Source organism: Opisthocomus hoazin, chromosome 25 (genome assembly GCF_030867145.1).
Source record: "Opisthocomus hoazin isolate bOpiHoa1 chromosome 25, bOpiHoa1.hap1, whole genome shotgun sequence".
NCBI lineage: Eukaryota > Metazoa > Chordata > Aves > Opisthocomiformes > Opisthocomidae > Opisthocomus > Opisthocomus hoazin.
This window is the reverse complement of record NC_134438.1, coordinates 7,811,622-7,825,032: the sequence shown is the minus strand read 5'-3', so window position 1 is coordinate 7,825,032 and position 13,411 is coordinate 7,811,622. Positions and strand designations below refer to the sequence as shown.

Below are 13,411 nucleotides of genomic sequence, written 5' to 3'. Positions count from 1 at the left end.
GGGAGGCAGGAGCCCTGCCTCCACAGCACGAGGCTCCCACGGTGAGCGTCAGCCAGTTCCTTCACCAATTACTCGGCCGCAACAAACTTTTCCCTGGCTCTTGACATCCCACTGCTCAGTATTTCCCGCGGTAAGTCATTTCCCCTCCTGTAAAATGAGTTTCCTTGTGGGAAGCAGCGGCCAATATTGGCAGGAAATAAGCCTTGATTTATCGGGCCGCTCGCCGCTCTGAAATTACGGCTCTTTGAGCACCACGGCAAACAGAGAAGCAGAGCAAATTAGCCCACACCGTGCTCTCGCGGCTGCCAGCAGCCTGCCTGCGCAGCGAGCCGGCGCGGGCAGGAGGGCAGAGAAATGCCACCAGCGATCAGCCGCTCTGCCCGTCACCTGGCCGTGGCTGCCAGCCTTTGCATGAAGAAGGGGGGGATTTCCAAGTGTGGCCTGCTCCCATCCGCCTCCCTCGCGAGGAGAGGAAACCGCATTTCCTAAATCCCAGCAAAGCCCCCGCTCGTGGTGCTCTGCCAAGCCGGTTGGCGCTGGGAGCAATGGGAGAGCCCCCGGCTGGGAAGGCTGCGTGGGGACGAGGGCAGAGCGGGGTGCGGCACCCCACTCATCCCAAGCCCACCCCTGGCCTCCCGCTGCCCCTTCCCACTCGATGCCGGGCGCAGGGAGGAGCATGAGCTGGGGCTTGTGGGGCCCAGTGGGGCCAGTGCCCCCGTCCTCGCCCCACGCCCAGGCTGTGCCCCCGCTACGGATGCTGCCGGTCCCAGGAGCCCTCCTGGGCTTGCTGGGAGAACGCAAGCGCAGGGCTATTTCGCATCACTAATTAGCAGCGGAGGATAATTAGTTGCTCTGCAGCAATTACGCAGAAAGGCAGCCATTGTGGAGGGTCCCGGCGTGGGGCAGGTGCTGCCAGGACCCCAGCTCCCACCATAACAATCCCCTCCTTGTCCGCTCGTAACCGGCCCGGGGGGCATCCTCTGAGCCCTCCCGGGAAGGGGCCGGGGCCGGGACATAAAGGCTCCATTTTTCCCGGGAAACCGCGCAGCGCTCGGCGCAGGCAGGTGCCTGGGAGCAGCCCACACGTATTGCCCACGGCCACGGCGACAGCGGTGCTGGGGTCTCGCTGCCTCCTTCCCCCTCTGCTGTGGCGGATGCCAGCTTGGCCCCTCCGGGAAGCTGCCGGCTGGATGCGGCCCCTCCTGCTCCAAGACTCATCCGCAGCAGCATGGCGGGGTCCTGTGTTTGCCTTTGAGGTGGTGCACAAACACCAGCCGGGCTGGCCGCCATGCGGGGCCAAAGTCTGTCCCTGGGCAGAGCCACGTGCCAAGGTCTCCTCCTCCTGCCGAGCTGTGCCGGAGGAGCCCAGCTCCACTCCAGTTCCATCGCAGCTCCACCCCAGCACCATCCCAGCTCCATCCCAGTGCCACCCCAGCTCCATCCCAGCTCCAACCCAGCTCCATCCCAGCTCCATCCCAGCTCCACTCCAGTGCCACCCCAGCTCCATCCCAGCTCCATCCCAGCTCCAACCCAGCTCCATCCCAGCGTCATCCCAGCGCCATCCCAGCTCCATCCCAGCTCCACTCCAGTGCCACCCCAGCTCCATCCCAGCTCTATCTCTGCCTCCTGGCACGGCCACGGGGACCAGCAGCGCTGGGGACACAGGATTTCCAGCAAGGGGCATCCCCCACAGAGCCAAACCTTGGCTCGCTGCAGGATGCGGCCCTGCTGCAGACACGCTTTGCCGGCGCCGGTGTCCCCTGCCCTTGCTCGCCCTGCCCCTGTGCACGTCGCTAACCGATGCCCGCCAGCCTCCCGGCCTTCCCTCCCTCGCTCCCACCCTGCTGCAGCCCCTTCGGCGGCCGCGCACCCTGGGGAGTGGTGGGAGACGAGGGGGCCAACACCGGCCGGGGGGGTCACGGATCAGTGCAGACCCCGGGGCAGGGTCAGCACCGCCAGCAACGGCCAAGCCGGTGGCTGATAAATTCCCCGCTCCGCTTTGGGCTCTGGAGAAGGGAAAGAAAAATCCCAGGAGGTGGGAAGGACCCGCAGGGCTCCAGCCGGGGTTCCTGGGTCAGGCGCGGTGGGAGCTGCGGTCTGGCACCGAGTCCTCGTTCGGGGCCGGCGGTGCAGCCCCCCGGCCGGGCCAGCTGCCCTGCGGTCATCGCCTTGCCCCAGTGTTTGGCTTCGGGATGGGGTTTGCCTGGGGAAGGCGGCGCGGGGGGCGAGGGAAGCGGGAGCAGCCCGAGAGGCTGCCGGGGAAGCTTTAATCCGTTTAGCGAAGCGCTGGCTTTGCCATTTCCATGGCGGGCGTGAGAGCCGCAAAGCAGGGCTGCGGGCGGAGGAGGGCGAGGGCAGCTCTCCCGCTCCGCAGGGCGAGGGATGCGTTTCTCCCGGGGGCTGCCCTGCGGGATGGGGAGGGGGGTTCCTCCCCCCATCTCCATCCCTGTTCCCCCAGAGAGGAACAAACGAGGTGGGAAGACGGTAGCGAAGCCCTGGGATGGCACCAGGCAGCTCCAGGCTGCCCGGACAGCCCGAAATGGACAGGCACGAGTCCCCCCCAGCCCTGGGCACCCGCAGGGACCCCGCTGCTCACTCTCGCTTCCCAAAATCCCAGCTTTATTGCCCCATGTGCCTCCAGAGCTCACACCCTGGGGGCAAATGTGGGCTGGGAGGGTTGAGGGGGGAAGTGTTGGCCCCTGCCCACAGCTGAGAAGGCAGACCCCCCTCCAGCAGCCCCCAGTCTCAGGCCAAGTCTCGCAGAGCCTCAGCTCTCCGCGGGTTGGGGAGCTCTGGGGGGGGCTCTGCCGCCAGCTCGGCCCCGGAGCCCCCGGGAGCTGGCCAGGGGCTGTGGGCGCAGGCTGAACCCCCCCAACCGCTGGACTGGAGCAGGAGCTGGTGTTTGGCACTGGGTGAGGCGATGCCAAACGCGTCCCAGGGAGCTGAGGGGGGACGAGTACGGCTGCTGTCAGCCCCCCCACCACAGGCTGTCCCAGCTGGGGTCCCAGACCCCCCTTATGCATCCAGGAGGGCTGGTGGGACTCCGCACCTAGAGCAGGTGCAGGTGATGTGGCAGCCCCCAGCCTGGCATGGCGAGCCTGGCCCTGGGGCAGCCCTGGCCCCCGGTCAGTGTGTGGGGCCAGCAGCCCCCCCACACCCCGGGACCGCCCTCTGGGAGCCCTGGATGTGCTATGGGGGGGATAGGCACAGCGCACAGAGCGGGGCTGTGTGAGGGCTGGCGCTTGCTGCATCCCACCAGCCCCACGGTGCCACTTTTCAGGACCCCCCTGAAGATGTGTCCCCTGCCAGCCCCCCACCCAGACCCCTGCCAGCCCCCTGCCAACCCCCCGCCACAACCCTGCCCAGCCCCATGCCAGACCTCTGCCAGATCCCTGCCCAGACCCCTGCCAGATCCCTGCCCAGCTCCATGCCAGCCCCATGCCCAGAGCCCTGCCCAGACCCCCACCCCAGACCCCTGCCAGACCCCTGTCCAGACCCCCACCCGACCCCTGCCCCTCGCCGCCGCTTCACACCACACCCCAGCCCCTCCCGGGACGTGCGGGCGCCGGGCAGGGACCTGCGGCACCTTCCCACCCTGCCAGAAACGCCAAGAAAAACGGGTGAACCCGAAATCTGGGGGTGAAACCCGAGGCAGGCGGCGAGCCCCGCTTGGCACAATCCAGCAGAAGTCGGAAATGGCTTAAAATGGGTCAGGGAGCCGCTCTGCCGCAGCGGGTTTCGTTTCCCAGCAAGCAACCCCCAGCACAGGGCAGGGGCCACCCAGTTCAAACCGGGGACCACCGCAGGGATCGGGGTGACGGCACCGTCACGGTTACCGAGCCCCGGCACCCCATCCGCCACCCGCGGACGCCGCCACCGTCACCCACCGCGTGCCGGCGACCCTCGCCGCAGCCAGCCCCGGCCGACCCGCCGACGCCAACCTCCCGCCTCGCCGGGAGCCGGCTCAGCCCCGAATCCGCCGGGAACCGCGAGGTACCTTTGGGTCGGGGGGACGGCGGCGGAGCGGGGCTGGGTGCCTCTGGCCGGGGCTGGCTCGGCACATGGGCGGGAAGGGCACGGCAGATGGGGAGGAGGTGGCGGGGCGGGGGGGGGGTAAAGATCATCGCGGAGATTAGGGAAGCGTTTTTAGCCGACCAATCGGTGTCCCGGCGGAACGACGCCTTGGCCGCACAAGGTGACAACAGGGCTGCGGTGACGGCTGGGAATAAGGCGGGAGCCGTGCGGGGCCCAGCCGGTGGCGGTGGCGGGGGGGTCCCCAGCCGCTTCCGTCCCTTCCCGCTCTTCCCCGCAAGCGTTCGCTTGCAGCCTCTCGTCCGGGAGAGGATCAGGGGGTGCCATGTGGCAAAGCCCCCCAGGGTCCGGGGGGGTTGCGGGGGGCCGCGGGAGCCAGCTCCTGGGGGGTTCAAACCTCCAAAGGGGCAGGAGCAGCCCCGGACTGGGGTGGGGGACAGCCCTGGTCCCCCCATTGCACCCCACGCAGGGCCACCACGTCCCCCCCTGCCCAAGGACCTGGCTGGGGGGGCTGCAGGCAGGACGCGGCTCCTGGCCGGGCATTTTGGGGCACAAAAGGCTCTTTGGGTGCCTCCCGCGAGCCCCGAGCCCCTTGCTCGGGTGTGTGAGCCCAGGGGCGGGGTCTGGCTTCAGTGGGTGCTGCGGGGGGACAGGGAGGGTGACGGCCGGGATGGTGTCACCCAGCACCGGGCATGGTAACCCCGGGGACCCCACCATGCTCCGGTGCTCACAGCCATGCAGAGAGACCCCCCCCACCCGTGACACGCAGCGAGACCCCCCACCCATGACATGGCTGCTGGTACCCAGCGTGGGGCAGCTGCCCCGGGGGAGGGGGAGGACATGTCTGGGGGAGCTGGGGGGGGGTTCTTCGCCCTGGTCACCCCCCCGGTGGGGTCAGAAAGTGTCCCACGGCTGGGGACAGCCCGGGCATCGCTCGGGGCGTGGGGGGACCCCACTCGTGTCCCGGTGTGGGCACAGGCCCGGGCTCGCCGCCCGCTCGCAGGGCCGCTTCCCCTCCAAAATGGGGGGGGGTGGGGGCAGCGCTGGTGTCGGTCGCCGGAGCCACGCCGGGGTGGGGACGCGGGGGAGGTGACACGAGTGGGGGACATGGAAGGGATGTCACGAGTGGGGCCGCTGAGGGGGATGTGTGTAGTGGCGGCCGGGAGCGGGACGCGGAGGGGGTCCCCGGGGCCGGGGGCACTGCTGACCCCGCGGAGCCACCGCCCGAGGCGGTGACGCTTCCAATCAGGCACCGCAGCGGGCACCCCCGCGGCCGGGCTGGTGGGGGCCTGCGCGTCCTGGTCAGGCAGCGCCGCGGCCACCCGCACCGCCGAGGGGACCTTTGGGAGGCCGGAAGCGGCGGCGCGGCGCGTGCGCCTTCCTTTCCGTTCTTGGGCCTGCCGCCGCAGCCACGGTGAGGCCGCGCTCTGGGCCCGTATCGGCCTCGCATCGGCGCCATCGCGGGGCAGCGTCGTGGGGCCGCTGCTTGGCAGCGATGGGGAGCCTCGGCCAGGCCCCCCGCGGGGGGGATTTCCGGGATAGGGAGGACCTAGGCCCGAGTTTGCGGGGCGGGAGGGAGTGGGGGGCACTAGGCCGCGGAGAGGTCTCGTTACCGGGGGGGCCAGGCTTCGGGGCTGGAGGGTCTTGGGCTGGGGCGGCTGCTCCGAGCTCACGTCCTCGGCTGCAGGGCCGGGGCGCGGCGGGGGCCCCGTTGAGTTCCCAGCGGTGGCACCGGGGTCTTCCCGCCTCGAGAGGCTCCCGTGGGGGCTCAGCCCTGCTCAGGGCCGGCACCGGGCCGCGGCTGGTGAGGGTGCCCAGCGGCTCAGCACCTCCCTGCGCCGAGCTCCGCGGGCCCCAGGAAGCATCGCCCGACGCCGAGTGTCCCCTTCCTCACCTCCCCAGTTAAATGTGAATTAACAAGAGCACAAGCGTCCGCAGGCCTCCGGCACCGGCGGTGGAGCCGAAAGTCGCCTGGCCCCGAGCTGCGTCTGCCCCGGCTGCGTCAGCCCTCGTCTCTTTGTTTTGGCCAGCGTCAGATAGTTGGTGGCCTTTAACGTAGTGGTGTGAGTTAAAGAGCAAAAGTTTGGGCTGCTCTGTTTTCCTTTGCAGGAAGACAAGGGGAGGGGATGCCCAGCAGCTCAGGTGTTGGGAAGTTGTTCACAGTGTTCTTGCAGGAGACAGTGGTCTGGGGAGTGCTGTTTAAGTGCGAGGCTTTTCATATAAACCAGCATTGTTGTTATTTTACTACTTCTGGTAGGCTCTTGAATGTATTTATTTTAAATCGATAGTATTTACTGTGTACGGCCTATGTTTGCTTAGATGTTGATGCCCAAGAAGAACCGAATTGCCATCTACGAACTCCTTTTTAAGGAGGGAGTGATGGTGGCCAAGAAAGATGTCCACATGCCGAAGCACCCTGAGCTTGTCGACAAGAACGTGCCCAACCTCCACGTCATGAAAGCCATGCAGGTACGGCAGCGAGGGCTGGGTGCCAGCCCGCTGGGATCTGGGCACGCAAGGTGGTTGCGTGCCTGTGAGCAAACAGCGTCAGCCATTAGCGAATAAACATCATTAGCCATTGTCTTGCATTTGCTGTTTCTTTCTTATTACAGTTATTTTCCTATTTTTCCTGATTTTTGCTATTTCCTCTTTGATTTTTTGTTCCCTGCAGACTGTTGGTTTATTCTTTCGTGGATCCACATCTCTAGCTCCGTTTTTGAAGCTGTGATACCTCTGTGGTGGCCTCGTATTTTCTCACAGAATGGGAATGATGCTGTAATTTTGTTCTGTGTGTGTGACATTGTTTCCAGCTTTTATTCCCTACATACCCCTGATAAGCTCTTGTGTTCACAAAACCATCTGGTGAGGGTATTGATCGGAGATGTTGAGTGATGATAAGGCTCAGACATCAAGTAATGAAGAATTCTCTCTCTAGTCTCTGAAATCCCGTGGTTATGTGAAAGAGCAGTTTGCGTGGAGGCATTTCTACTGGTACCTGACCAACGAGGGCATCCAGTACCTGCGTGATTACCTTCACCTCCCCCCTGAGATCGTCCCCGCCACCTTGCGCCGGAGCCGCCCGGAGACTGGCAGACCACGGCCCAAAGGTAAGCAGCGGTTTAGAGGTGGCTGCTGTGTCAGCAGGAGGGAGCAGGGAACGAGGTAAAGGGTGTTGGACGCTCAGGTGTGGTGGAGAGCTAGCGGAATGTTGGCTTCCACGCAGACTGATGTGAGTTGCTGTGATTTTTTTGGATGTATAAATATTAATAGATCAAAGAGGCATGTGTAAGTTTTATTGCTTTTGTATGTGGCATTGTTCTGATGGCCAGTGGTCTACTGAGAAGCTGGAGAGGGCTAAAAGAAGCTGTGAGGCTGACTGGGAGAAGCCCTCTGAGTGTGGGACTTGGCCTTCTGTGGTAGCGCAATTGACTGGAATCACTGGGAGCAGGTGTGCTGACACCGCAGGCTGTGGATCCAGGTACCAGCTGGTGCCCAGACATGGCTGAGGTCCAAGACAGGGTAGCTCTGGCTGCTGTGGCTTTTTGGAAACTATGTGTGTCTTTTTGGGAAGAGTCTGCAGCAGTCACCATGGTTCTCCCTCAGGAAAGGAGTGTGTGCAGTGCTGGTCTCGTCCAGCAGTTAGAGAGAACCTCCCTCTGGCTGAGTTATCCTTAGAAGAGCCACCTGGGAGGCTGTTGTGTAAAAGTTGAGTGGCCGTGGCTGGGGTTGTGAAGATAGGGAACAAACATGAATTCAGGCGTAGCGCACGGGTGCAGCATGCAATGACTGAAAGCGAAAGCTAAGCCTGGGTGCTGGGTGTGCTTCATGTGGGGGTTCAGCGGTGGTACCTGCGGCCAAGTTGGACACCCCGTGTTCTGGCTTTATCATGTACACTTAACGAGCTGTTAGGCAAGTCAGATTAGAAGATCTGTAACAAATACATGTGATATATTTGGCTTGTAGTTCTGATTTTTTTCTTGGTGGGTTTTATGTGTGCAAAAGTGAAGGAGCTGCCGATCATGCACAGATGTGTTGCTGATGCAGACTTGTCAGACTGCCTGCAGCTGCCTCCCTACAAAATGTGTTGCAGACCCACCTGCAGAAGGCTGAAAAGCATTTCCAGGGGGTATTCTTCTCTGGCTGCAAATAGCAATATTAAATACTAAAATTTGGGTTGCAAACCTGCCTGTTTTGTCCACACAGGGCAGAAGCTACAATTTTTCCCTGCGGATGCTTGGTACTGGCCTATGAATGGCTTGTGAACCAGGTTGATACCCTTTGTGCTGAGCAATGTCATATAGTAGTGCAGTGTATAGAAACTTGAGGTGAATGTGCTGAAGCCACCATGCCCCTCAGTTCAGTTCTGAAAAGATTACTGTGCTCCAAGCTAATAATTCAGAATGGAAAGGATGGTTGCATTGCTTGTATGCTTTTCAAAATGCTCTGCAAAATCCCTTCTGCTTGGTTTTCCTGGTTTCTTGTCCAATAGTTGAGAAGAAGCACCACAGTGCAGAACATAGATTGTAAAATTGCCCAGAAGATCTTTGGGGAGATAAAAACTTCTGGAAACTTAGGAGAGAGAAAACTGCTGCAGCTATGGTGGGCATAACAGCATTGCCAGGTCTCTGGGGGCAAGAAATGTTTCTTCTCTCTCAAGGCAGGAGGCGGTGGGTCTGTCTGCCTTGCATGGAGTTGCCCCTTGTGTTTACCAAGAGTAATGTAGGTTGTTATCCTGCCCTTAACACAGTACTCCCTCTGTGGAAGGGCAGTCCTGCATGACAAAGCCCTTTCTGCTGTGTGGCAGGAGTCTGCTCTTGCTGCTGCTGAGCTCTATCGTATCCCGTCCCCAGGTACTGGACACTGCGCTGGGGACGGAGGCTGTGAGCGTGGGGTGCTGAGGAGTGCGCCTCCAGCTCCCGCAGCTTGTTTTTTAGCTTAACAAAACTGTGGCATCATTGGCTTCAAAGGAAAGAATTGCAATGAGAGTAGGAAGATGATGGTTTCTTTGATCTCTGGGTGGCTTTGGGTGTTACCAAATTTATTCTTCAGATGCTGTGTTTATGCAGCGTATTAAAGAAACTGTGTCTCTAACAGGAGGGCTTACAGTGCCTGGCTAAGATTTGCTCAGGGTTTCTGCAGTGGGGAAGCTTCACTTTGCAGCGTCGCAGCCCTTTGCAGTGCAGTGCTGGTGACCTCATTCAGTCCGTACCTTGGCTGGGTCAGCTGGTGCGGCTGCGCGCATCGTCCGTGTCTGTGCGGGTCCTCTGGATTACCTGCCGAAGGCTGCAGCAGGGCGGGAGTTGCAGAGGTGTGTGAGGATGGTGGTGCAGGATCCAAGCTTATGGCTCCTGCTTGGCCTCTTGGGGTTTGGGGGCCTTTTCTGGTGTTTCCACGCAGCGCTACTGACTCCCTCAAGTAGGGCTTGGTACAAAAGCTGGAACAGTCAGTCTAAAGCAGGTTTTAGACCACTGTGTATCTGATATTTAGAAGTTGTGTTTGTTACAGATGTAATTGAACTGTAGAAATGAAGGATGGACAGATCTGAAATTTAAAAAACAAAACATCCATTGGCTAGGGAATGTGCTATAATGGTTGAACCTGACAGAAAGGAAGGACGCAGAGGCGCTTGTAGGATAAGTTGATCTGTTCGCACATCAGCGGGTAGTGTTTCTCTTTGTAATAAAAGCATCTATTGTAAGAACTGGGTTTTTGTATGGGAAAATTAGTGCCCATGGCATAAATCAAGCCTGTAGAAGTGGGGCATGATTCGTGTTTCTTGCAGCATGCTGGAGACTGTGGTGCGCCAGGCAGCAGCGGCCCTTACACATGTCGTACTGCCTGAACATGAAGGCCTTGCCCTGGTGCTGTGGGAGCAAATGTCATCTTTGATGCGCGGCGTGAACCCTGCGAGAGTGGCGCAGAGGCCGGCAGTTCCACCACATCTGTTTCTTTCCTGCAAGTGTTCTGTCTGATATTAATCTGATGTTACAGAGATAATCTGCTCTTAGTTTTATTAATCTATTCCATTGTGGAGGATTTGTGATACTGATAGTGTAGCTGTATTTTAGGTTGGGATCGGGATGTCATACGGTTTGTGACTTAGCTATGAACAAGCTGGCTGGCCGTGGCAGATTCCCTGTATTTCTGATTTTATAGTATCATTCATTTTTGGCTATTGTTTAAAGGCCAGAAGACTGTTGATGATGCTGTAAATCTGTTTTTCACATTATTTAACTTCAACCCAAGCACAAGCTGGTGCACTTTAGCAGATTTCACTCTTAAATTGAAGTCTTCCTTATCATGTCACTTCTGTTTATGTTTATATACACTGAGCTGGCCAAGATGCCGCTCTGCTGGTAGATCTAATGCTTAACTGGAGGGCTTTTTTCCACCTTGAGGTGTGTCACCCATGAAATGAGTTGTTTGTGTCCTGGATAAGCAGTGTATTTGAAGTTGCAGTTTTCACTTTCAGGCCTGGAAGGTGAACGCCCGGCGCGTCTTACTCGGGGAGAAGCCGACAGAGATACGTACAGACGCAGTGCCGTTCCACGTGAGTGTCCCACATGTTGCTGTGTGAACATCAGGCCGACCTTGCTCTTTGTGCAACTTACCTTGTTGGGAGAATTGTCTTCAGTATGGGCCTCCTTTCAAGAAGACAAGGGGAAAACTAGACTCTTGGTGAAGCTTAGGCATTTACGCACCAGAGCTTATCTGTGTCTGCTTATGAGTGTGATCCTCTGAAATTTTGTTGGGCTGGAATGTGGGATTTTCTTGGGGGTGTGTTCAGTAACTCTCTAGCAGTCTCAATAATAGCTATTTTACTTTGCTGTATTTTGCCTCAGTTTTAGTCATCTCTGATTGTCAACCTTTGATTCCAAGCAGGAGCGCGGTGCTTGGGAGGTGTATTCTTTGGTTTGTAACTCACTCATCTCTCCCTTCAGCTGGCGCTGACAAGAAGGCTGAGGCTGGTGCTGGAGCAGCCACTGAATTCCAGTTTGTGAGTATTTGTGTTTGAGATTTGCTTCCTTTATTGGGGCTTTGATTAAGAGAAACTGGATAGGTCCTAGCTGCATGCTCTTCAGGGTGGTGCTCCTCAGGTGTGCCAGCTGGGGTCAGGTGTTGGCTCTGGTTGTGTAAGAGAGACTGGGAACCACTGCCCTTTACGCCCAGCTCGCTTGCTGCGTTCCTGCTGGGGGGAAGCTGCGTGATGGCCTCGCTGCTGTGACGGGAAGCCAGTGACACGTTTGAGAAGCAAGCTGAGCGCTCTGGATGAAATTCATGATGTTATACTTCAGAAATTGAAGAGTTCTAGATGTGATCCACAGAGCTGGCTAGGATGGGTTTATTTTGTTCTTGGTATCGCTCATCTGGTTAACCTGTGTTAGGTAGCTAGTCTCAAACAGCAGAGTTAGGCTGTGTTTGGAGCAGTGGATGCTTATTGAAGTAATGTGAAGTAGCGGACAGACAGCTAGCTCTTTTATTGTGTTGGTGGTTCTTGCTGCTGTGTCATTGCTGCTGTCACTTGCTTAATACGGTGACTTCTAACGCTCTTCCTTTTCTGTTGCAGAGAGGTGGATTTGGTCGTGGACGTGGTCAGCCTCCTCAGTAGAACTGCCTGCTCATGTTTTGTGTATAATAAAATAGGTGAAAATGCCACCTGGGTTGCATCACTGTGTCTTATTTAAATGCATAAATCTAGAGCTCACGTAGCAGAGAGGTGACTTGAATCTTTGGCACGCATGACAACAGTTGTCAAATAACTTGTGATTAGAGAGCAGGTTATAGGAAGGAGTTTCGTAGGTTTGGTGGTTACTGGTGTAGGGTTTTGCGAGTGCGTAGAGGTGATTCTTATGGAGGAATGAGGAGCATTGGTTCATGGCAGCACAGACGCGCTGCAGACAGTTTTTCTGCCCTGGCCCACTCATTTCTAGTAATTTCCAGTAATGCAATAAAGCTGGGCTGAGAGACAATTCTGTTTTGCAGGCAGAAAATTCAGCAAGTTCAGCTGTGTTGGCCTGAGGCCCTCTGTGAATCGGATGCAACCAGTGCAGGCAGGTGAGCATTTCCTCTGTCCTGGTTCTGCAATTACTGGGTTCATTAACTGTGGCCTAAGAAACTTGGGGTGTCTGTGGCAGCGCCTGCTGTCGGGGGCTGAGCGGAGCTGGGGCTGGCGGGGGGGGGGGGCGCAGCCGGGGTCCCCTGCAGTGTGCAGCCTGCCAGTAGATGTCACCCGCCAACTAATAACGGGATGATGCTAATTGGAAATGGGTTTCTGTACCCTGGTAAAGGGTATCTGGTTCAGGGCAGCCTTAATACCACAGAAGTTCCGGACGCTGGCCCAGGGAGGGGGACAGGAGTTCGTTCCAGTCCGAGTTTGGGGTGAGGGAAGTGGTGGGCGTGAGATTAGTTTTATTTATTTCTGAGGGAGTTAGCGCTGTGGGGAGGGACTTGGTGTTTCACATCTCTGAACTGATCCCTCTGCCTTGGTTGAAGTTTGGAGGTTACGATGTAGCTCAGCCTAATCCAGACTGACCTGCTGAATGCTGGTGACTGGATTAGGCAGCAGGCACTTTACAGCCCAGTTTTTAAAGGGAATGTGCATTAAAGAAGCTCTTTTTTTCCAGCTTTACTAATGAGCTCCTGGGCTGTCCAGGTCTACTGGGGCTTTTTGTTCAAGTTTCTGCTTATTTTATCCTGTAATGCAGCAGTAAGCTTTACACTTGCTACTGTGCATTTATAGCAGTCGTTCTGTTTGGGAAGCAGTGTTGTGTTCAGCAAAACGTTTAGCTTCGTGCAAAATGAGGCAACTATTGCAAATCACTTGGAGTATTTCAGCGTGGGGCAGTTGGTATGAAACGCTAAGTATTTTCTTCTGAAAGAACATTTGACTCATTCAAGGGAAGATTTACAGGGGAGATGCAAACAAGCGAGTAAAAATTGCTTTTGTTTTGGGGTGAAGAACCTCGGTCCAAATAGACTCTTCCACCAGGCAAGTGTTACCCACACATCTTTAATCTCATCCTCGTCTCCTGACCCACCAGTCCTCCCAGCCTGGGCTGGGAGCTCTGTGGGGCAGAGAATGGATCTCGTCCTCGCAAAGCTTTTTAGCATTCAGCAACCTGAGCTGCTGGAGGGGCTGCGAGAGGCATGGCTGCTAGCGCTGTCTCCTTGCTGGATGCTCTCTAGTAGGACCCACACCCTGCAACGAGCTTTTATTCCACCCCTGTCTGGGGTCTGAAGATGTTAACGGCCTCTTGCCGCACTCTCTGTTTTCAGCTGTCTCCTGTTGTGGAGTGGAGACCAGGCTGCTGGAGCCAAGCCAGTGCTGGGCAAATGCTGCTCAGAGAAGCGCTCAACCCTGTGCCGGGGTTTTCCTCCC

At 58.1% G+C, this 13,411-nt stretch overlaps 1 protein-coding gene across 2 annotated transcripts; it reads left to right on the top strand.

The window, feature by feature from the left end:
* The first annotated feature begins 4,138 nt into the window (after positions 1-4,138).
* RPS10 (ribosomal protein S10) lies at positions 4,139-11,688 on the top strand. 2 transcript variants are annotated; one of them, XM_075443268.1, is made up of 6 exons: positions 4,139-4,195; positions 6,352-6,501; positions 6,968-7,139; positions 10,505-10,582; positions 10,974-11,029; positions 11,600-11,688. In XM_075443268.1, the coding sequence occupies exons 2-6, from the start codon at positions 6,352-6,354 to the stop codon at positions 11,639-11,641; spliced, it is 498 nt and encodes a 165-aa protein (XP_075299383.1). In that variant the 5' UTR covers positions 4,139-4,195; the 3' UTR covers positions 11,642-11,688. The 2 variants fall into 2 exon arrangements, with proteins under 2 accessions (XP_075299383.1, XP_075299381.1); XM_075443266.1 differs by lacking the exon at positions 4,139-4,195 and adding an exon at positions 5,362-5,446.
* Positions 11,689-13,411: the final 1,723 nt, after the last annotated feature.